Source organism: Haliaeetus leucocephalus, unplaced genomic scaffold, assembly GCF_000737465.1.
Source record: "Haliaeetus leucocephalus isolate CR32 unplaced genomic scaffold, Haliaeetus_leucocephalus-4.0 Scaffold262, whole genome shotgun sequence".
Lineage (NCBI taxonomy): Eukaryota > Metazoa > Chordata > Aves > Accipitriformes > Accipitridae > Haliaeetus > Haliaeetus leucocephalus.
Window position 1 is genome coordinate 3,947,352 of NW_010972698.1, and position 23,624 is coordinate 3,970,975.

The 23,624-nt window shown below is 40.1% G+C and overlaps 1 protein-coding gene across 2 annotated transcripts in view; it reads right to left on the reverse strand.

Annotated features, from left to right (window-relative positions):
• TBC1D8B (TBC1 domain family, member 8B (with GRAM domain)) overlaps nucleotides 1–23,624 on the reverse strand; it is a 44,455-nt gene extending 20,831 nt beyond the window's left edge. Inside the window, exons 1-9 of one of the 2 annotated variants that reach the window (XM_010568934.1) lie at nucleotides 23,433–23,624; nucleotides 20,688–20,769; nucleotides 13,066–13,176; nucleotides 9,114–9,232; nucleotides 8,253–8,478; nucleotides 7,069–7,309; nucleotides 5,398–5,605; nucleotides 2,506–2,673; nucleotides 1,010–1,159 (exon numbers count right to left, since the gene is read on the reverse strand). In XM_010568934.1, the coding sequence (XP_010567236.1) occupies nucleotides 1,010–1,159; nucleotides 2,506–2,673; nucleotides 5,398–5,605; nucleotides 7,069–7,309; nucleotides 8,253–8,478; nucleotides 9,114–9,232; nucleotides 13,066–13,176; nucleotides 20,688–20,769; nucleotides 23,433–23,528 (1,401 nt within the window). In that variant the 5' untranslated portion in view covers nucleotides 23,529–23,624. The remainder of the gene's footprint in view (nucleotides 1–1,009; nucleotides 1,160–2,505; nucleotides 2,674–5,397; nucleotides 5,606–7,068; nucleotides 7,310–8,252; nucleotides 8,479–9,113; nucleotides 9,233–13,065; nucleotides 13,177–20,687; nucleotides 20,770–23,432) is intronic. The other variant, XM_010568935.1, reaches the window with a different exon arrangement.

A 23,624-nucleotide genomic window follows, 5' to 3' on the forward strand; every position in this document is an offset into this window, starting at 1 on the left:
ACCAGCCATGTAAGTAAAACCCACTTCACAAAATGAAAACTGGCAAAAATTCCCTATTCAGAGAGAATTGAAGTTACAGGCACTTTACCTGCAGAGTAGGAGGCAGAGATAGTAGAAACAGTGAAATAGATCCTTTGTAAAGTAAGAGATTACTAATAAACTGTTGATTATGCACCTAAAATGCAATTTAGTTTCTCTGAAGCAAAGCAACAGATGATCAGGTGCTCTAACTCATGAGAGGCTCCAGGGCTGAGACAGGGTGAACGCTGCCACTACATTTTTTTGTGCATGCAGCAGTAAGATTTAACATTGTTAAAGCAATTAAAGGTGCCAAAAGGAAAAGCAGATTTTGTCCACTTTTGTTCAACATACTATAAAAAGCAGAACTTAAAAATCTGGACTCCCTTTTCTCCTGCCCAGAAGGTATTTATTTTCTGATATCTCTAATATAAAAAATTCTGTATCATAATTTACCCAGTTCTGCTGAAAGACTTAATTTTAAAATAAAAGCTTTCTGTCTTCTTGCACACACTATGGAGAAGGAAAAATAGGATGTCCTACTACAAAAACAATTAAAGAAACATTCTCCAGAGAATAACATTGTTAGACAGCAGTGCAAAAGAATGAAGCAAGGAAGAAATGAAGTCAATTTCTTGATAACATTCTGCTTGCCCCCGAAGAGTTTGTAGCGACTTTGTATCTTGACAATTCAGATAGATATGAAACATGTTCACTATCATAAAACAAACAGCCAACTCTTCCCTGAGGGCTGCAAGAGCAGGAGGAATTAGCTCCATGAAGATAAGGCATATCATTATTCAACAAGATGAGCAGAAAATTGAATGGAGCCATGAAGAAGCACCCTGTGGACTCCAAATACAGAAAAAGCAGATGAAAGAAGGTTGGCAAAGCCCCAGAGGAAATCAGCAGCCTTGCTGGAATATATTTTGAATATACTTCAGTCCTTTCCAATTAGATTCCAAAAACTGTTGGCCATTTTATCCCTTACCATTTTAGAGTCTAGATTCTCAGCATCCTGAGGATGGTAAACAGTCATTAGGGCTTCCGTACTGACAGTTTTGCTGTTATCTCTCTGACCCATTTTTGACGATCCTGCATCAAAATCCTTTGGACTGTCAGAGGCAGAACTAGCTGCAACCTTGAAAAAAAATTTAACAGTGGTAGTTATAAATGCCAAACAATCCTTCAAGAAGCAGCACTGATAGCAGAAACTGTTTTGCTTCTAGACCATCATTGTCTATTATATTAAGTTACAGGTACCAGATACAGACTTCCAAAATAAACCAAAAACAGCAATCCCTGCTCTGCACAGCTGGGCTTTCAGGAGGCTGCACTTGAAAAAAAAAAAAAAAATCCATCTCTAAAGCCAAAAACTGAATTATGAAAGGACAAATATTCATAATGAGAACTGTAATAGACAGGGAGGTCTGATCATCCATCACCATTGAAGTCAAAAGAAAAACATTCATTTAAATGGAGCCATAGATTGAACTATACAAATATGCTGAGGCATTTAAAAACCAGCATTAGAACCTGGACTGCTTTTCAAAACCTGATGGAAAACAAAGCAAAAGAACCCAAACCAGAATGCATTCACAGTAGCACCATTGTTTAACACATTCTCTTTCATAAGGGCACAGAGTTACTTATTTTTCCACACCTTAAAACCAGAGGTACATGACTTAGCATGGTATGTCAAAATAATGCAGATATAACCAGAAATAAGGTAATCTAAAAGGGAATGCCTCTGAGCAGCAGACCTTACCACTCAGGTCTCCCAGGGCTGTGCTGTACCCTTATCAGCTGAGCATTTCTGCTGATTCCAAACTATCTTGCTTTTATTACTCATTTTTGCCTGTTAACCCTTAAGAATCAAAATCTCAAGGTAGAGATTTTGCTGATACACTGACTCTTTTCTACCAAAAGGCATTTATTTGTACGCTTCTCCACTCTTACAACTGTCACTTTAGAGGCTACCTCAGCTGATTCTATTTAATTCTTTTTCAGGGGAAAATCTTTAGGGAAGAGATACAGCAACTATAATAAGTAATACTTGTTAGGGATGTTTTGTCGTTGCTTTCTTATTTCTCATGCAGGAAACTAAACATACATATTTCTTCACATCTAGAAACAACCTTACAATCATTCCATCAACCTCCTGAGTCAAATAGTCAGCTGGCAAAAACCAACATAGCTACATATAATTTTACATCAGACTGGTGGACTTCTGTTTTAATGTGAAGGGTCTGAAGGCAAGAGATGGGAACATGAGTTTTTAAAGAGAAAAAACAAATATTTTGGCAACTTGAAATCTAGAGGTACAGCAGACATTGTTACCCATCTTGTGTCTAGATTCAGGCTTAAATATAGATGTATTGCATTACACAGCAAAACACTGACAACGATACGTAAACTCTTAGTAAGACTACACAACCTTTGTCCTAGGAACACATACTAAGAAATTAGAATTAGCAGAGCAGTTACCTCTGTATTTACGATGTGTTGTGGACTTGAAGTCGCATTGCATTTCATTCTGAGCTTTGCCACAAGCTGTTCGAAATCTCTAACCTCTGTGAAACGAAAAGCTGTTTTTCCTTTGGTACTAATGCTGACTCCTCTGTTAGCTGGATCTGCCTTATCCACCCCTGTGACCTGTGGAAGCAAAGATACATAAATTAGGCAACAAATTTTACCAGCTTACTTCTAAAAGAGAAAACCTATTAAAAATATATGTGTACATGACACAGTAGTATGAAGCACCACACAAGCAGAATTAGTAACGCAAGTAACAAACTCACTACATTTAAAGCTCAGTGGTCTGCAGCTATTTTAGCACAAGATAATAAGTATTATGCAATAGATTTTTGACAAAGTACCAAAAATCTTTGAAGAGGTCTTCCCAGCTGTGAGTGCTGAGCTTATTTGAAAATCTTGCCTCCTTCTACCTGCTGAAGCTGTTACTTTTTTCTTACCATCGTAAAGCAGACAAAACATGCCTTTTGCAAGTAATCAAATGAAACAAGTTTCACAAGAACAAATTTCTACTGAGAACACCCTTTCAAAGACAGCTGTCATAACAGATGACAGCTGGAGCTGATTTTAATTGCCATGATGGAACAGTTACAGATTAGGGCAGTTAATACACTTTAATAATGCAAGTACAAGTGAGACAATCACAAACAGCTAGACTGACTGCCATTGCTGATGCTTTTACGTTGTTACAGGTAAATAATGAAAGACCACTGAAATAAAGTAACTGCAGTACCCTAGAACAAATAGTGAGGGCCTGACAATCCACAAGAATAAATTTAGAGTCAGCTCCTTTAACACAGCCTCTTCTTGTTTTTCAGAGGTTATAGAAATCTCTATTGTTTGCAGGACTATTTATAGATAATCAAATAAATTGCTTTATCTGGGCAGGGAACACCAAGTGTATTGCTGAAATTAGCTCAGCTCACCCCCCCATGTCAGGTGTCTTATGTCAGGCAGCATGTACACAGAGTATGCAGAGCAATTACAGAACCCGGTTAATTTTTAGGCTATTGTAAAATATGTCTGGGTGCTGATGGAAAGCTTTTAATACTGGAAGACTGAAATGTGGCAACGTCCCAGACCACATGAAGTCCAGAGAAGGATAGAGAAGATTTGGGTTTGTTTTTTTTTTCCAGAAGTTATTCCACAGTCTAGCTATAGTACTTTATAGAAATATGAATGCTGTGTCCTTTACAATATGGTCCTCATTCAGTCTGTTGGACACTACCAGCTGTAATGGCACTGATACTTGTTCACTGACAACTGTCAGTGGATTTTCCTATAGACTTTTGAACAGAGAGCACTGCTCAACTGCTGCAAAAAATATTGGACTACTGACCTAAGAAAGGAACATGGCAGAGCGATTACTAATCTTCAAGATCTTCAAAGCATGCTCCTTGAGAAGCTGGCGGCTCGTGGCTTAGACAAGTGTACTCTTCACTGGGTAAAACACTGGCTGGAGAGTTGTGGTGAATGGAGTTAAATCCAGTTGGCAGCTGGTCACAAGTGGTGTTCCCCAGGGCTCAGCTTTGGGGCCAGTTCTCATTAATACCTTTATCAATGATCTGGATGAGGGGATCAAGTGCACCCTCAGTAAGTTTGCGGACGACACCAAGTTAGGGGGGAGTGTTGATCTGCTGGAGGGTAGGAAGGCTCTACAGAGGGATCTGGACAGGCTGGATCAATGGGCCGAGGCCAACTGTATGAGGTTCAACAAGGCCGAGTGCCGGGTCCTGCACTTGGGTCACAACAACCCCATGCAGCGCTACAGGCTTGGGGAAGAGGGGCTGGAAAGCTGCCCGGCAGAAAAGGACCTGGGGGTGCTGGTCAACAGCCAGCTGAATATGAGCCAGCAGTGTGCCCAGTTCGAGAAGAAGGCCAACGGCATCCTGGCCTCTATCAGAAATAGTGTGGCCAGCAGGAGCAGGGAAGTGACTGTCCCTCAGTACTCAGCACTGGTGAGGCTGCACCTTGAATACTGTGTTCGGTTTTGGGTCCCTCACTACAAGAAAGACATGGAGGAGCTGGAGTGTGTCCAGAGAAGAGCAACGGAGTTGGTGAAGGGTCTAGAGCACAAGTCTTATGAGGAGCAGCTGAGGGAACTGGGGCTGTTTAGCCTGGAGAAAAGGAGGCTGAGGGGAGACCTTATCACTCTCTACAACTACCTGAAAGGGGGTTGTAGTGAGGTGGGTGCTGGTCTCTTCTATCAAGTAACTAGTGATAGGATGAGAGGAAATGGCCTCAAGTTGCGCCAGGGGAGGTTTAGATTGGCTATTAGAAAAAATTTTGTTACTGAAAGGGTTGTCAGGCATTGGAACAGGCTGCCCATGGAAGTGGTGGAGTCACCATCCCTGGAGGTGTTCAAAAAAACACATAGACGTGGCACTTCAGGACATGGTTTAGTGGGCATGGTGGTGTTGGGTTGACGGTTGGACTCGATCTTAAAGGCCTTTCCAACCTAAACGATTCTATGATTCTAAGACCCTCAACCCCCTCCAATTCTTTACTTTTTATCTTGAGAATCTCTCATTAACTCAACTTCAAGAATTAAGCATAAGCTTTTTCATTTAAAAAAAAAAGCATTAAAAAATTTGGATTCTGTACCCAGCTACACAAATCAGAGTAAACAGAAAAGGGAAAGAGGATACAGGGAACAAAGCTGAAACATGAAAGCAGTTCTATAAACCTACAAACAGAATTCCTACATGCAGTATCAAAGATAGGGGGAAATATATGACATCATGTAAAGTAAGCAGATTCTAATGAAAATCTGCTAAACTGGCATTAAACTACACAAGTGCAAGACTTCTGGTATAACTGCCTCTGACTTGTAGACTGCATTACCTCTCTTAATGGAATGATTACGCTGCACAGGCTGCCATCCTGGCTAGCAAAGCAGATGTAGTTTTCTGAAATGCACATTTTTCCATGGGTGTTGTAATGACTGAAAGGAACCCATAAGAAGCACTCATGAACTTCCTTCAAGGTCTCTTCTTTGGGTAGCCTGAAGAATGCACTAAACTGCTCACTGTGGGCACGGCTTTCTAGGCCTCTAGATTAAAAACAAAACAAAAAACAGGGTAGAAGAGAGAAAATAAAAATTAAATAAGTTTAAAATGTCTTTACAAATACAAAAGTTAAAAATACCTTGGGAAAAGTCAGTAATACTAACATCACGCTTTCCCATAATCCATGGGGTCGATCTGGAGGGTTCAATGTTTTGCTTGAAGAGGAAACAAAGGGCAGGACCACACCTATCTAAATACACCCACTTAACAAAATACTTAAATACTTCACTGTACAGGAATAGATTCAAGCATGTTCTTACAGAGTACTTTGCTGAATCAGGGCCTGCAGGTAGTGCAGAAAAACATACTAATAGCCTAATCCTCTCTGTTTCCCCACCCATCAGAATAGTCCATTTAAACGTAAAACAAGTTTTTGGCTTGACAGAGGTTAATTAGCTAGAAATGTAGCACATGCTGTAAACATCTGCCATGGGCTAATTCTTCACAGATAACTGCAGCCAGAAACAATGTTTTGGTTGTAGAGCAACATCCCTCTCCAACATTGCTACCAAACTGAGGTATCAATTATCCAGAAAACACAACTTAAATCAGGTTTTATTATCACTGTACTATAAAACTAAATAGCTTTTTTTTATTTTAATCACAGGTACATGGAGCTTTCAGTAGAAACAATTATTAGAAAAACACTTTGTCATCATTTCTGATTTGCAGATAGGTAGTGTTTTCCAACAATGATTTAGTCCCTTTATGTGAATCTAAATTACCTAAACCAGACTTGCTCTTCCTGGTTACTTTTCACAGTAAATAGCTGTGGTCCACAGATCAAAACCTGAATATTTGAGTGAGAATTTGGACAGGTCTCTGAGGAAAAGACATTTGCTTCAACAGAAACCAGAACTGATGAGAAACCATAAAATTACTACAAGGAATAATCACATACCGTCCTTGAGAAGGATGGACCCTAACCATCAGGTGACTTACATACACATCTTTCCCACTGCCTAAAATACTGTGGTAAATAAGGAAAGCCATGCACCCATCTGCAACTTACTGATTTTATCACCCATCTCCAGTGGCAAAAAAGCCATGTAGTTATTATTTACATATGTGTATTAAATTATTTATTCTCCAACCTTATCCTTCCTCATCAGGTCTCTTTGCAGACACTGCAGCTCCAGTCTTAATTTTCTAATCCTAAATGCTGCTAGAACGCCTTTTAAAAATTCAAACCACTATAAACCCTATAGTTGAAGACCAGCTCTGAAGTTTTGATCACCTCCTGCCTTCATATAGACTTTTGATACTGCAAAGTAACCATGAAACACAATGCCCCACATTGCTTTGATCCCAAATTTTATAGAGACACTTGTTTAAGAGAACACCAGCTTTGCTGACATTTACATATCTCCTTGAGACAAGGATTCTCTTCCCCTTTGCCTAAAAAAGTACTAGGCCAAGAACAAATAGACTCTAAGTAATATATTACCTCTTGGTGATCTGCAGGGGGTCATGAAGGACTAGGTCATTTTCAAATGTCTCCTTGTCAAAAAGTCTCCTAACAGCATAGTTTGCCAGCTGTTCCATGAGAAGGAACGTTTCACTAATGTGCAAAAACATGGAAAAATAGTGATCTTCCCCACGGGAGCACACATGAATGCTCTCTGTCAGAATCACATTGGAAGTCTTCTCAAGTTTTGATATTTCATCCCAGGAGATAGTAAGTTTTACTGAAAATACAAATATAAGCAGATGTGAGTAACTTCTTGTTAGTTGCTACCCTCATATTAAAAAAAGAAAAGTAGTAGTCAACAGCACTAATAAAATATAATTAAGCAATACAGTTAAATGATAACACACTTGGAAAGGGCTAAAAACTCACAAAAGCACAAAAACCACTCTCTTCACAATTCCTATAAAAGAATTCCATTAGAAAGAATTTTAAAGAAAGAAAACCATTAAAGACACACCATGTATGAACATAGAAGCTTACATCACATTTTCTTTGCTCTGATGTGAAACTGCAAATTGCAAACAAACATCATCATATAAGCCACCCCACTTTAAACAGTCTACCATTAGGGCTTCTTAAAGTAAATCAATCATGTATTAGCATTTAGAGGAACCATGCCCATTAGCTATGACATATCCCAATACAAATGAAAATTAGCTTAGAAAGGATCCTACTTTCTTTATGCTTTCTAGTTTTCACATAAATACAGTTATAGCTCACAGTCTTAGAGGCATTTGTTTGGGCATTTCAAACGAATGTTACACAGGAAGAAAAAGACGTGCAATTATCACCAATGCGTAGTGCACCCATGTGAAACATTAGGTCTGTGTGTGAAGAAATAACTGTAATCCTTACAGGCTGAATTAATATGCAGCATGAACTAAAGATGACAAACAACTTTTAGTTAGAGTCAACTGCAACAGGTCTGCCTTCTCTCTGAAGTTTATATAGAGGAAGAAAACTAATGGACATTATGTAGTAAGTTACACAAATGTGTTCATTTCCACAAAGTAGTTTATGTTTGCAGTTCTTTCTATTCTGTGTTGACATCTGCTCAGATGGCAAAATAGCTCTCTTAGGACACAGGAATAGTTCTTCCAAATATGAAAGATAAACAGTAAAATGTGAAGGGACTAGGCTTAGTATCGAGGCTTACTTACTTTCTGCTCCCAGCAAAAATGAGTAAAAGCTAAGGAAGTTGGTACTAAGATAAAGCCATCCTTGACAGGGCACTCTGCCCTTCCAGTAACTGCATGAGTAATAGGTAACCAACTTCTCCTGCTCCGGTAATCCAAAACACTTTTCAAACTTCATAAGACCTTCACGAAACTTCTCGGGATCATCTTCTTTTACAAAAGAACCTTTTCCCTCTTCAGCAATCAAACCCTAAAACAAAAGAACCAGTTACTTTATATATGCATCCATGTGGATGGGTGTCATATATGCACCTGCATACATACAGCACTGCCTTCTCCTAACAGGATAGTAAGTTTTAGAACAGGAAGAGTAATCTGAGGATCAAAACAGAGGTCACAAATCAAATGTGCTATTTCAGACTCACCCACCAAGTTTCCCACACAACTTAGGCAAAACACACATTCCCAGGTCTCCTCTTCTGAAATAGATATATTTTCCTCATTTAATCACAAGAATTTCTGGGCTAAATATTTAGCATACATAAAGTGAACTGTTGCACCTTCAAAAAAATATACCACATGCTTCCCAGGCATTTTTAAAATGATTGTGAAATAATTTATCAACAGTTTTAGACCACTATCTAAAGGCATCTGATGTATTGTTTACCACGAAGAGTTTATGTCAAACAACCTTACTTACCTGTCAGGGAGATAAACAGGAGCAATGGAGTGTGTTGAAGCTAACAGCCACATACTACTCCATCAGAAGTATGTAGCATTACGATGCTGTCCTCTGATATTCTAAAGAGGACATATTATTCATGCACATTTAGAGGAAAAAAAATACTTAGCCTTTCCCAATTATGTCATGTGCCTGTTACTTACTCTTATCTTTCCCTGGACAAAGCTCGTAATATCTTCATTTGAATCAAATACTGATAAAGTCTTCATAACATTGTGTTCTAGCCAGTCCCAGTGTTCTGTTATTTCTTCTCTGCTGGATCCTGATTGAAAGAGAAAGTTAGTATTACTTAAAATTAGAACAGACGTTAATCATTTCACTAAAAATATTAATCAAGAGAATACTTAGCAAATTCCCAATTCACAGAGTAATTTAGATACACAAGTCCAAATCACAAGTCTCAAATCTATTGTCCTCAACTCTTGTGTACACTAAAAATGTATTTGGTGTACATTAAAAAAGTGCACTGCTCTGTTTTTATCTTTCAAGCCCTTTATGCAGCTATTTTTCTAGCCTTACATCCAGAAGCATCTCAGCTTTGTCAACATCATGCGGCTCAGTGCTGAAGCCTGACTTGGACTGACAGTTCCTTCAGCTCAGCAGTAGCTCCCCAACACAGATAGAGAGCATTGCTAGAACACTCCCCGTCTAATAGTCTAGAAGGTGGGAAATGTGATATCAAATTCATGAGACTAAGAAGAAAATGAAATCTGGGCCTTTGATATCCTCAGCTGTGATCACTGGGCCACACCATTTTCCAGAGTAGAACTCCAAGACTTAGACCTGCTGTGCAAAATCCCTTCTAACAAGTGTAAGGACGTAAAGCATACATTGCTGCAACCAGGAAGGTAGCAAAGATTTCTCTTTGGATACATGAAACAACCTTTTATGCTGCTTACAACAATCAGTCAATTGCTACTTACTTGTGCTCATTATAGGTCACGGGTTTATCTCATTCTCTGACAATTATATTTCTAAAGCTTAGGCAACCACCATTCAGGAAACAATGTCATCCTACCTACAATAAAGTTCTGCTTAAGCTGTAATGCCAAACAACGCATCGTTTTCGTGCAGTTGCAGGCTTCTACAAGAGGACAGAAGCACAGCTGCCCCCCATATGGAAAACATACACCAGAACTAACTCCTGATGCAGGAAAAAAGGCTCGCTGATTCATACAAGCTGAATGATCCTTGAAACACCACCAGAATAAGTAATTTTTTTTCTTCTGGACTGTCTGGGACTCAAACACATGGCAATAAGTACTGTTTTCTTTCCTTTCATTACATATGTGTAAGAGGAGGAGTAACTTAAAAAAAAATGTTATCAATAACCATAAGGAATGTAGAAACCATAGAGCCAAAATAAAATTCAACGTTCCAAATACTGCATTTTCAAACACCTCAGAGAGAATCCAGCCCTGTTATTTTATTTACTTTACACTGCTTTTTAGTTTAGGTTTCAGAGAGCTATCACCTACTATATGGTGAATGTCACTGCAACTTTATAGCAAAGAAAAACCTCTCTCACCTGAACTTTCCAAAAATACATTTAGATTACTGGTTTACTTTAAATAAAAAGGAACACTCTTACCCACTAGCTACTTTTATAATTAGAGAAACGTGGTAGGACAACTTCAAAATGCTTATGGTAATTCATCTTACTCTCTTCACACACTCAATTACAAATTATGCAAGTGGTAAGAGGTAATAAGCAGAGATGATACTAGTGAAACAATAGTAGAGGTCCAGCAAATACAACACTGAGTCAGTTATTTAAAGACAGGTGGCCCCCCATCAGATGGTGGGAGACAGGGAGAGGGAAAGAGAGGGAAAGAATTTACGTAAGTTTGAATAAAGGGATTCCAGAATATAAATTAATTGGCAGTTTCATCCTCCACAGGAATGCCACAAATAAAATCAGCCAGTGTAATCACATACTATCAATACCCCTAAGCAAGAACACACCTTTAACAATTTCTTTTTTCTCAATTTACTTTGTAAAGACTAATTAAGCAACTTTCAATGGACTCCACAGAATTAGTTAGTTGCCTTGGGGATGAATAGAAATTGTTCTAAATATTGTTAAATAGTTAGACTGCGCTACACAGGGTGGATCTGCAACAACACTTTAAAAAAATTATATGAAGAGTAATTAACATAGCACTTAAATTGAAAACTAATTAATTTTTCTCAGACTACACATGTAGACCAATTATTTGAGTCACTGTGAATCAGAGGCACAGATGTGACACAGTAAACATGAAAGTTTTTAATAAATATTTCAGTGATTTAGGAGCACTGTTTCAGATCCTTAATATGTAATAGCAGGAACAAAATGTAGCCTCTCCAATTTCTTCACAGAAGGAACAATCTTTTTTCTAACACAAAGTACAACTACATTATGTAGCCTTTTGTTGTAAAGTATACTTACACAGCACAGATTTGATATAAATTCAGTTCTAAGGTGAAGATTACCCTTTGTGTTTTCCCAAAGGCTGACCTGGTGGCATTAGAATCCCCCAGAGTATATTTCCAACATACTTATGAAAATACGTTTTTGATAGCCTGTCACCATCAGTTCTGACTTCTTCAGAAGTAGTCCTAAAATTTTATTTACTGCCAATTCAGAAACTGTTCAAATTCTATCAACTTTATAAGGCTGCCCATTTAAAGTGACATGTAGTGAATTACATTAAATCATTATTAAACAGCTCTCTCACTGGCTACTGCCCTTCAGAGAAGTCCTTGCAGAATGTGAACAGAAGCAGATTACCATTACAGCATGAAATGTGTAAACTATTAACTAAACATCTAAAAGAACAAATCTGCATTTTGGAAGTAGCTAACTGTATAGAAAAGACAGCAAGAGGCACAATTTTTCATTTAAGGTGAAGCAATGAAGATTCATAATAAAGCAATAACAGCAAAATCCAATGTAACAACACCATAGCACTTACTAGTGGAATTACTCATGCGTGGGTTTGCAGAATGGTAGATCTCCTGCAAAGCTCATCTTTTGCCACAGGCAACTAAAAGGAAGCCCTAGAGCCTGGAGAAGTCTACGTGGAGTCTTGTTTCTTTATTGAACACTACTATTTAAAAAAAATTAAAGCATGGAAAAATGAACTAAAATATATGGTTCTTTTTCACTGTAATTATAGATGCTTTCAGAGTTTTCAATAAGCCTAAGAAATAGATTAATTCCACAACAGTGACTTTTTAGCATTAGACCACATGACAATATTAATTAATTTCAATTAAGACCATGCCTCAGAAGAAAAGCCAATGATGCATAAAGAATAAAAGAGTCCTCTCAACTTCTGGAATGGAGGTCTCTTTGGACACCCAGTAGTTAACCAGCCTGTATAAAGGAATTAAGACTTTATCTTCAAGAGAAGCTGCAAAACTTAAAATTTAAAAAAAAACAAAACAAAACAAAAAAAACCCAACACACCAAAAAAACCCCCCACAACAAAATAAACCTATGCATGCTATCAAAAAGCATGCTCTAGGAAAAGTTACATACTCCACTCTCAAGGTCAGTTTTATTTTCCATTACCTACTGATTAATAATGCAATATGAGAAAGTGAAAGAACTTCTACAAGAGCAGCAGATATGAGGACAAATTCAGCTCCAACCATGACTGGGAACCTGGCTCATTTTAACAAGCAAAGATAAAGTAGGAAAAAAACATCAGGATAAGGGGCTCCTGTTATTCCTACCTACAGCACACTTAGTACTCCCAAGGGTCAACTTATCCCTATCATCCTGAACTTTGCAAAGTTACACTTGCAGGTCCAGAAGAAAAGATTGTGCCTCTGTTATTCTAAGAGAGCACCAAGGCTTTAGTACCTGATGGACAACTGCAGAAGGCAGCCAGTCTGAAATTGTAATATGAAGAGCCCATAGATATATTCTGAAAAACTGGAACCACACATTACTGTCAATCACAGGTTTGCAAATAATTTTAAACCATTTAGAGGTCATGAGAATGAATAATGATGCGAAAGGATTAACCCAAAAATGGATCCCGTACTTTGTACCCTCATTTTTCACTTTATAAACTCAGCTTGCTTCTAAATCATAGTACATACCGCATGCGATGGACCAGTAGACTTGAGAGTCTGGTGTCTGATGCAGGATGCGAAATGGGGCGACTTTCGATGTAGAATCCAACACCGCATCTAATGTTCCCACGAGAAGACCTGTTGCATTCAAGAAAATGTATACAGCATAGTGAAACTAAGGTTTTGAAATGTACACTCACTTCTGATTCCCTTCTTAGTGAATAGGAATGCTACCCAAGTAAGGACTAATGAACACTGAGAAAATAAGAAGCACAAATGAGTAAAGCAGAAAGTGCTCCCAGAGGAACTTCTTTGGGAGGCGATGATATTTTGATCCAGTAAAAGCCATTATAAACACAAAATGAGGGCAAAGAAGTTTTTTAAGATGACCCCCTTGGAAGCAATAGCCAGGTAATATGGTAAACCAGAGGACAACCTGAAACATAGCATGGTAGTTCCCATCCTTCAATGAGCACAAGCAGTAATTGAACTACCCCTTAACTAGTCATTTACTATTCTGTTTTCCAGTCATAGGAAACAGCTCTTAGGAGACTGTAATTCCATTATGTCTGATTTTTATGAAAATCCCACTGTTTTTACATTAGAACATACAAAAGTCTTGTGGCTCATACCATACTATAGCTAGAAAACACCTACCATTCTTCATAAACAGTCTATCAGATGACTCCTACATAAAGTATGGAACACTAATATTTCATCCTACCATCATACGCGTAAGTATATTATATAAAGTGCATTATTGCCACATAGATTATACACCCACGATACAATGGCCATGTCAACTCCCTGCCACTAGATATTGAATTAGCTCCTATTAAACAGAGTTCAGATCAAAATATACTAATTTCATTAATGAGACATACATCATCTCTCCATAACTGGGAGCAAAAAGTTCCCTGAGAAAATGAATATGCATTTTATCTTGGCTGCCAAAATCATTCCTTCTGCACAGTAAATAAATACTAGTCCAGATATTTTAAAAGTTCCTTTCAAATCTAAGAATTGGGGAATTCTAAAAGAAGAAAAGCCCATACAGAAAAAATACAAGCTTTTGGATCCTGATGCACAAGTAAAACTTTTTCTTCATGTTACAAGAGAAACAAAAATACAAGCAACAATACCTTATGCTTCCTTCCCATATTTCCTATGCTTGCCATCCTTCTAGCATGGCCACATAAGTGGAAACTTCAACTAAAGCAAAGCTACCAAAGCAATCACACAGAGCTTTCACGCTACAGAAGAACTGCAAAATAAGAGATGAGATTACCCCAAAAAATATGAGATGCAATTACCCAAAGAGATGCTGTAAAATCTGTTCCGCAAACCTGCTGAGATCATGGATGCAGGGCGTTCCCCCCCCAAAATGCTATTAGGGTAGGGAGCTTGTATGCAAATTTAATATATCCCTTATAGCACCTCTAAGTACCCTTCCATGTTTAATGGAAAATGATCTGTTGATTCAGGTTTTAGTATTCCATAGAAGCATTAGATTTAGAAAATTTCAAATGCACCCCTCAAAAGTTATTTCAGAATTTTTAGGTTGGCTTCTGGTACTTTCTGTTCCATTTTCTTTTCATTAACCCCCTCTCAAATTCTGAAAAATAACAATTGTGAGAGAATACAAGAAAGCAAAGTAAAACAAATTGAGAAGTCTAGACAATCATCCTCAGAACATAGTTTTCCTAAGGATACACTTTCAGCATAGAGCCTGTGTGACTACCTCTACTGCAGCTATTCAAGTCTCAGAATGCTTTTGGTTCTCTTCAAAAAAATGGAAGTGAGTAATAATGGAAAAACACAAAGCCCCCCAAAGAGCAGTACATTACATCAATCAAAAATACTATCTTGTCTGCAATTCATAGATTGTAAGTTACTGTTGGAAAGTAGAACTTTTTTGTAGTTTCTAACTGAAGTCAGACATTGAATAGATAACATTAATGTCTGTTTAAAGAGCTCTGGCTTACTGAATGAGTCATAACACTGAGCTGATCTAAACATTGGCTTTGCTTCAGCAAACGTTTTATTATTTCATTCACAATTCTCCTAATATAATTTTCTGTTATGATATACAGTACAAGGACATTAGTCTCCATTTGTAAGGTTGATGCAACTGCTTAGGTTGAGAGAACGATTACAACAGTGCACTAGAAAGCAGCACTCCTCAAAATGCCGTAACACTTTCTGTCTACTTGGAAGGTCATTAGATTATAGACACATTAAATTGCATCAGGTTAGTATCAGTCAATTCAACAGTCCCACTAGTCAATATTGCTTTGTCCACAAATGCAACATAGACTACCCTAGTCCTGAAAGTGCTCTATGAGCTGTGAATTTTTTGAATATTGTATTATCAGTCAAGGTTTCCAGAACTACAAGTTGCTCAGCAAGCACTCCCTTTTATTGCTATTTATTTCCCAATGGGAAATCAAGAACCACGTTCAGCCAGGCAAGTAAGACCACTGGTGAGCCGTTTGCTGGCACTCTGCTAATTCCATTCACACAAGCCTACCGAAGAAGGATTCACGTCCAGGGTTGTGGAGACTTAAAATTCACCTGTATAATGATAAGGATATTAATTGTAAAATAAAGGAGAAGGTAACAAAAGAATCAGTAACTGCTCAGCCCAGACACTAGAACTACCTCCATAACAGTGGCAAGTGGAAAAAGCAGCTCAGGCCATACTTGCCAATCCCTCGCTAATGAAATGCGGCACGTGTTGTTCTCAAACAACCAATTTTAGGGACAACCTACAGAAGGTCACCTACTCTCATGTCTACTCAAAGCTAGACCCCACAGTTTCTACTGGGGATTCCATCTAAATCATCCTCTTGCCTTACTCAGGCAATGACTTCAGCTGTCATAAGGAAGGTGATGCACATTTATACAGAGAAAGGGCTCTACTTTTAAAAAACATTTTCAGTTTCACAGCTACTTGAGTAAAACTACTGGCAAATACCCTAGATACTTAAATAAATAAGGTAAAATACCCTAGAAAATAAAATAAAGGGCAAGGAATCCAGAAAAACTTTCAAATAAGGATGTGTTCTTCCCAAAAGTCTCTAAAACACCTGGCTAGCAAAATATCAACATTAGCTGCAGAGACGTGCACCAAAACAGATGAGCAATGAATTTTGCTCTCAGTTGTACCAACTTAGGGCAATAAAGCCAACATATTACATGAAAATAACTGGCTAGCATTTTTCCATTTGGGGGCAACACCACTTTGTTCTTCTATATTTATTCCACCAACTACAGCAGGACAGTACTAATATTGGGGGGGTTTTTTGGTCCTTTCAATCCACACTCTCAAAGATTATTTTTTTTTTCCTGGAATAGCTGTCAGTTACATCTTTTTTATTGCTGAGAATCTTCATTTTAAATATGTACATCATACCCAGGAATCTGACTACTTCCTAGCGTAGGACTAGTGTAATGCAAACAGAATAATGTAAGTTCCATTTTACCGATGAAGAATTGGAAGCAAAGAAAACATGCTGTTGTCTTTTTTAAAAAAGAGTACTATTGTTCTGAAGCAAAGTTAGCACAAGCCTGTTCTCTCCTCTAATGCATAACAGTACCTTTGAGGTCAATAATTAATTATAATAAAACTGGATCAGACAGCCTCCTGATTTGCTGCATTAGAAGTGTTACGGGACATAAAATATTTATAAGACTGTAAGAGTTCCTTACAAACAGAAATGTTCTATTAGCACAACACTGGTCAGCCCCATCACACTAAGAATTTTGAAAAGTAGACACTTTGATGTACAATTGAGTTCTCGCTCTTAGTTTATTTACATCATCATAAAAAGAAGCTGTTTGAAAATACTGTAAAAGCTTTCCCTGAGTGGCAACAACTGCAGAAAGTGATATTCTGCAGTTACAGTCAGCTTCATTTTGGCAATAACTGCTCACTTCTACAATCTGAAGAACTTAAGGGCTAATCAGAGTGGAACCAAAGGGGAAAAAATACTGTAAAACAAGTAAGTTTGTGGTAGATAGCTGTGGTGGGTTGACCTTGGCTGGATGCCAGGTGCCCACCAAGCCGCTCTATCACTCCCCCTCCTCATCTGGATAGGGGGAGAAAAAATACAATGAAAGGCTTTGTGGGTCGAGATAAGGACAGGGAGAGATCACTCACTAATTACCATCACAGGCAAAACAGACCCAACTCAGGGAAATTAATGTATTGCCAATCAAATCAGAGTAGGATTCCCCTCCTTCCTTCCCGGGTTCAATTCCACTCCCGATTTCTCTACCTCCTCCTCCTGAGCAGCACAGGGGGATGGGGAACAGAGGTTGCAGTCAGTTCATCACACGTTGTCTCTGCCGCTTCTTCCTCCTCAGGGGCAGGACTTCTCACTCTTCCCCTGCTCCAGTGTGGGGTCCCACCCATGGGAGACAGTCCTGCACAAACTTCTCCAACGTGGGTCCTTCCCACAGGCTGCAGTTCTTCATGAACTGCTCCAGTGTGGGTCCCTTCCATGGGATGCAGTCCTTCATACACAGACTGCTCCAGCGAGGGCTTCCCACGGGGTCACAGCCTCCTTTGGGCATCCACCTGCTCCAGCGTGGGGTCAACAGGCTGCAGGTGGAGATCTGCTCCACCGTGGACCTCCCTGGGCTGCAGGGGGACAGCCTGCCTCACCATGGTCTTCCCCACGGGCTGCAGGGGAATCTCTGCTCCGGCACCTGGAGCATCTCCTCCTCCTCCTTCTGCACTGACCTGGGGGTCTGCAGGGTTGCTTCTCTCACATCTTCTCACTCCTCTCTCCACTGCTGTTCCAATGCTGGGGGGTTTTCGCCCCTTCTTAAATATGTTAGCTCAGAGGCACTACCACCGTCACTGATGGGCTCGGGCTTGGCCAACAGTGGGTCCGTCTTGGAGCCGGCTGGCATCAGCTCTGTCGGACACAGGGGAAGCTTCTGCCACATCTCACAGAAGCCACCCCTGCAGCCACCCTGCTACCGAAACCTTGCCATGCCCAATACAATAGCAAATATCCTTCAGTTTGATCAGATATGTGTCATACTTCAAGAGCTAAAACCGTTTACAGGCATTCTCCTAAGCTTTCAGCATATGATTCTTAGGTACATGAAGAGACTCCATAGAATCCTACAGAGGATACCTCACAGCAAGAAAGCCTAGAGCAATCTTAAGAGAGGTTTTTAATAGCTGTGTCCTGACAACTAAAATTTCTAGGTTTGAAGAAGTATAATGTGAAGAATAAAAATAATGCACTTCAAATTAATTTTTTTAGTTGTTTTTGTACCATAAAGTCAACCTGTTAATAAATTGTGAATGAAAAAGAAAAATAAAACTTGAAGGCAATGTAATACCTAAATACAACTGCAAGGAATAAAATCAATAGGAATAGTATGTGAATATACAGATTTACTACAAAACTGAAATCCATTGCATAAGCAAGCAAAGAAATTCAAGTATCCCAACTGCAATTTAAATGGACTGTATTTTTCAGCAAAACCTTTTTTAAAAAATTAGAAGATGCAGGTCCCTCGAAACCAAAACTACCAGAGTAACATAGCAGACACTATGTATCCTCCACAAAGGCTTCTCTGGCACAGGATATAATATCAGGGGAGAAACACACATGCAGAGTGAACTGTTGCCAAATTACAATGCAGAAGATTCAAACTGTAAATTCCTACTACAGTAAATATTTACTGTAGGGGATAAAGCAGAATAAAGCTTTATTCCATAACAGCAGTTTTACAGAGCATTTTGGTTTGGTTTAAAAAAAAAAAAAAAGACTGAAGCCCCAGTTTTCACTAGATAAACTAAGATACAAATACATACCATATAAACCATGAAAAGCCATTGTCTCTGTGTATTTGATTTAAAACACATGAATGCCAACTTGTGAATAAGACAGTTTTTTCTGCTTCCTCAAATTAAGCACAGAACTCTTTTTTTGCTTAATTTTATTTCCCAAGTGAACTCGATCTCATGACTAAGAAACCTCAGCTTAATGAAATACTGAGCATGGGCTGAGACACAAATGTTCTTAGTCAACTGAGATGTAAAATAGGTCAGTTTAAGCCTTCAGTGAAAAAAGATTTCATCTCCATTTACAATAACTCAAGTACATTATGGCCAGTGGTTGTGACTTGGGTAAGACAACGGTAACTCAATAAACTAAAGTGTGTATCCAAGCCCTTGTGTGTCAATCTATCTTGCCTGTTTGTGGCAATAAAGATATCCTTGAAAGAAGGGAAAATTAGAAGCACAACTCTGAAATAAGCTAAGTATTAGTCTCCTTGGTAGGCCCAGAGAAAAGTATCACAAATATCACAGTTCCTCCTTATCTTTGCTTCTGTACAGCTAAAAAGCTGCGTAACGCGAACTGGGAAGCACGTGCCGGTCATTTTCCCATCATCCCCAAATGTAAATATGCTTCTTAACAGAGTCGTGTTATTACTCTCACAAATATATGCACTGCAAAATAATCTTTGCTACAGCTGCTGAAAACAGCATGCAGCAGAGGTCATTTCAGATCTTTATTAACCAGCAAGTTTTCCTTTCGATTCCTATCACAGTTCAGGACCCACAGCAAGTAAGCCACACCAAAAGGTCAGTGTGCTAAAACACCAGTAGGTATGAATTACTTCTACCATTTATTCTACTACTGTATATTTAGTTATGCCACAGCACAGACCTTTAAGTTTTAAAAAGCAAGCATCTCCTTTGCTGCACACCAAGCCTAGCTACAGTGCAAGTTTCCTCTCCCGCCCTGCAGTTCCTACCAAAATAAATTTCTTTAAGTTTGTGCAAAGATCACCAAGTACTTTTTTAATTGGTCCACCACGTAATTCTGTTAGAAACAAGGTCCTTGCCATTGACATCCACTACTTGATAATACTTTTAACATTATTCCTTTTGACAGATACCAGACAAGGAGAATTTCCCCAGAGCACATACACAAGCTAGCCCTGTCTTCCCTTCCTCCAAACTCCTATCCCTGCAAGCTAGTAGACAACAAGCTACATCTTTTAAAAAGCAGGAATACCAGTAGGGGCCTCCTACAGATTGAGGATGGCAATAACTGCTGCAGGAAATCCAGGACTTGAAGAGTCAGGGTTTTTCCCTACCTTTGAGATCCCCCTTTTTTCCACACATGGCATGTACGACAAGCAGGGAAGACTAGTTCCAACCATGTCTTTCATTGATAAGTTTTTCTCCTCTCACAGTTGTGTTTTACTTAAATTTCTCAAGCAGAAAAAGGCAAATTGAAACAATGGAAGCAGAAAACAAATTATTTGTTTGTTCACATTTCAGTGAAAGATTGGTATTTTATGACACCAAATACTCATTTGTATAACTACTCCCGGAATACCCATCTCCTAATTAAGGTCCTGTCTAAACTATAACCAAAGCAACATCTTTGTGACCAATATGCTTAATCTCACTAGACGTTGGTTATGGCACATGCATTCACAACACAGGTTTTGTGTCATCATAACTGCGCTTCAGCACATGGGCCATTTTGCCTAACTATATTTGTATCAATACACTCTAGAAAATCTGAGTAGCTCTCCCACAGCAGCTCTGCAGAAGACAGAATAACAAGTGGTCATAGGGCTGCACTGCCAGACGTACAGCAACATACTTTGGGACAGTCTATTGTACGCTGAACTATCAGGTGCAGAACCAGTCAAACAGGTTACAGCATCTGTATCCTTAGGTGAGGTCTAAAAAAAGAAAGAGAATGAAATGTAAAGATAAGCAGGTGCATACCTGCAGGAAAGGGACAAGTCTAAGCACAACCAGCACAAGATATTTCTGTCCATTTTTATCTACACTAGCCAACTCAGAACTATGCTGTGTGTGGACACAAGCCATAAGAGCTAATTGTATCATCTACAGATTACAAATTGGTCCTGCTGTAACAGTCAGTCCAGAAGGGTCACAGAAACAAATCCAACTGCAGCCTTCTTTCTAAACCTAGGACAGCACCAGAATTCCCAGCCTTCGTTCAGGTAAGTGCCTCTGCTGTCTTCTATCTTTTTCTCCTTGGTCTGTACCTTCTCCAGCTATTGGCTGCTTCCTCAAAACTCGCATCTCTGCTCCTTAAAGTCTGTCTTACCAAGTGTACTCCTGTATTCTTGGGAATCCTTTGCTACTGCCTCCTCAGCTAGTCTCCATAACTGCTATTCAAACCCTGCAGCACTGTTCATCTTTCTTCCCATTCCTGTCTTGAGGCATTGCCCCTCTCTTCCCTCAAGACTTAGTCTTGCACTACTGCCTGCCTCTTTCACTCATAACTCCCCAGCCCCTCAATGCCACCAGTCACCTCTAGCCCTGTCTCACCAGCTGAAAAATGCTGTTCAGGAGAACAAGATTTTACTTGGCAGATTTGCGATGACCTCATAAGATAATAGCTCTTCATTGTTTTTTTTCTAAAGTAAGCGCTAATTTTCTTGAGTGACACATAGCAACATAAAATTAAAATCGGGCATAGCAAATTATGCTAGCTTATACCTAGGAGGTTTGAATATTTTCAAACCTGCAAACACAGATGTAACTGCTTTTCCAATTTTCCTGTTACTATTTCTTAATCACAATTTTAATTCAATAACATCTCACTCTTTTTGTTTCTGTCCAGTGAAAAACATAACTTGCACAGATGAAACATTATGAGAAAAGTTACAGAAATAAAATGTACAATGCCACCTTAAAAAAAAGCATGCTACAGGAACTATCCCATTCAAGTGTTTTTCCATGCTGTCAAATGCCATCAAGGACAGAAGACTAGTGATGGAAGCCTCACCTTCAACAAAAGCAGAAGGGCACTAGGACGGCCCAGCTGTCTGTCCAACTATAAGCCTATGAGGATGTTTTTAAATCAACACCTAATTCTAGTTCTCATTGTTTCACTTTAGTCACTGTTCTTGAATGAATTTTATCACACAGAAAGACAGCCTTCCTACCAGCTCAGCCTCCATGGCTTCCAAAGATACCAGGTCAGAGAATGGCCCATTTAGCCTGATGACCACAAGACTTCCAAGGTTGCAGAATACCACCCTTGGCTTTAAGCCAAAGCCTAACATTAACTATATAATATTATAATATGCCTTGAAGGAAATCTGGGATATTCTTTTTACACTTTCCTTGCGCCCTGCAAGTGGTTCAGATGCCAACGAAGAATGCCCCACCTCCAGCTGGGAGGGCTATTTCTACATCGGAAATTCATCAGCCAAAAGTTTGGACTTTGTGGTTTTGTCCGGTAGAATGAATAAATGTTTCAACAGGACAATTATGCTTCACATTTAATATAGTGTGTCTTACAATGACACAATTAGAGAGAGCCTAGAAAACCCAGAGAGATGCAACTCATGCAAAACACCCAAGAACCATATCCCACCCAGGAACAACTTTACTCTGCTTCCCTGTAGCATTTCTCCTTGACAGAGTCAATGACAGACACTACCAGACTACGAAGGAGTCAGTTCTAGTCTGAATAGCTACTACCACAACAGAGGTCTTGGTGGTTGCTGGGGTCCCTGCAGTGTGTAATGATAAAAGCAGACAAGAATTAAAAACAGAAACTCAGTTCCATGCCTTGAAGTTCTCATGCAATCAAGTTTATTATATGGCGGTCAATGCCCCGTCACTTTCCTGACCCACCCCTCCTGACAAGCTCCATCAAATCATATGCTTGTTTTTAAAATGCGTGATCAGAAATGCCTGAGCAGGAGCTCATTCCAAGCAGCCTCAGACACACGGAGGAAAAGGGATTCGGAAACGAGCACCTTGCCAAAGCGAGACAGATCCGTCATTTCTTCTGACGTCTCCTCTTCCACCACACCGCAAATCTAACTCTGCCAGCGTGTCCGCTGGAGCAAAAGGCTGTTAAGCTCGTACCAAGCGTTGACCTCAGCTCTACCTACCGCCCCAAGGGTGGCTGCTGGCCCCGGGCCCACCGGGACGCACATCCCCAGCGGGCAACTCTGCTCCTGGAAGCCCCTGCCACCACGGGCACCAGCAGGCCCCATCCCAGACGGAGCGTGCCAGAAACTTCAACAAACCTTCCTTTTCCCAGCGGGACATCTTTTGAAACGCCTCTCATGCAAGGAAAAAGGGGGGGGGGGGGGGGGAGAAGGAGGAAAAAGAGAAACCCCATGAGGGTCAAGGGCTCCAAAACTCGGCCGGGCCTCCCCCTCCTCCCTGCCCCTCTGGGGGGGGGGGGGCCCAGGGCCCATCCCCCCCCCCCTCCAGCCCTTCCTCCGGCCCCTTCAGGAGGGACCGGGCCCGAGGCGGCCCCTGCCCGCCGCCGAGCCGAGGGGACACCGAGGGGACACCGAGGGGACACCGAGGGGACAGCCTGCCCCGGCCCCCGGGGTGGGGGCAGTACCTGCCAGCCCGCCTCCGCCCTCCTCGCCGTAGCCCCGCCGCCTCTGCAGCACGAAGTACTGGTTGGAGCGCTCCTGCACCCACAGCTTGAGGGCATTTTTCAGCAGCACCTCCTCGGGCTTCAGCCACATCGTGGCGGACCCCTCACTCCCCGCCGCCGCCGCCGCCGCCCATGCCCGCCGCGCCGCCCGGC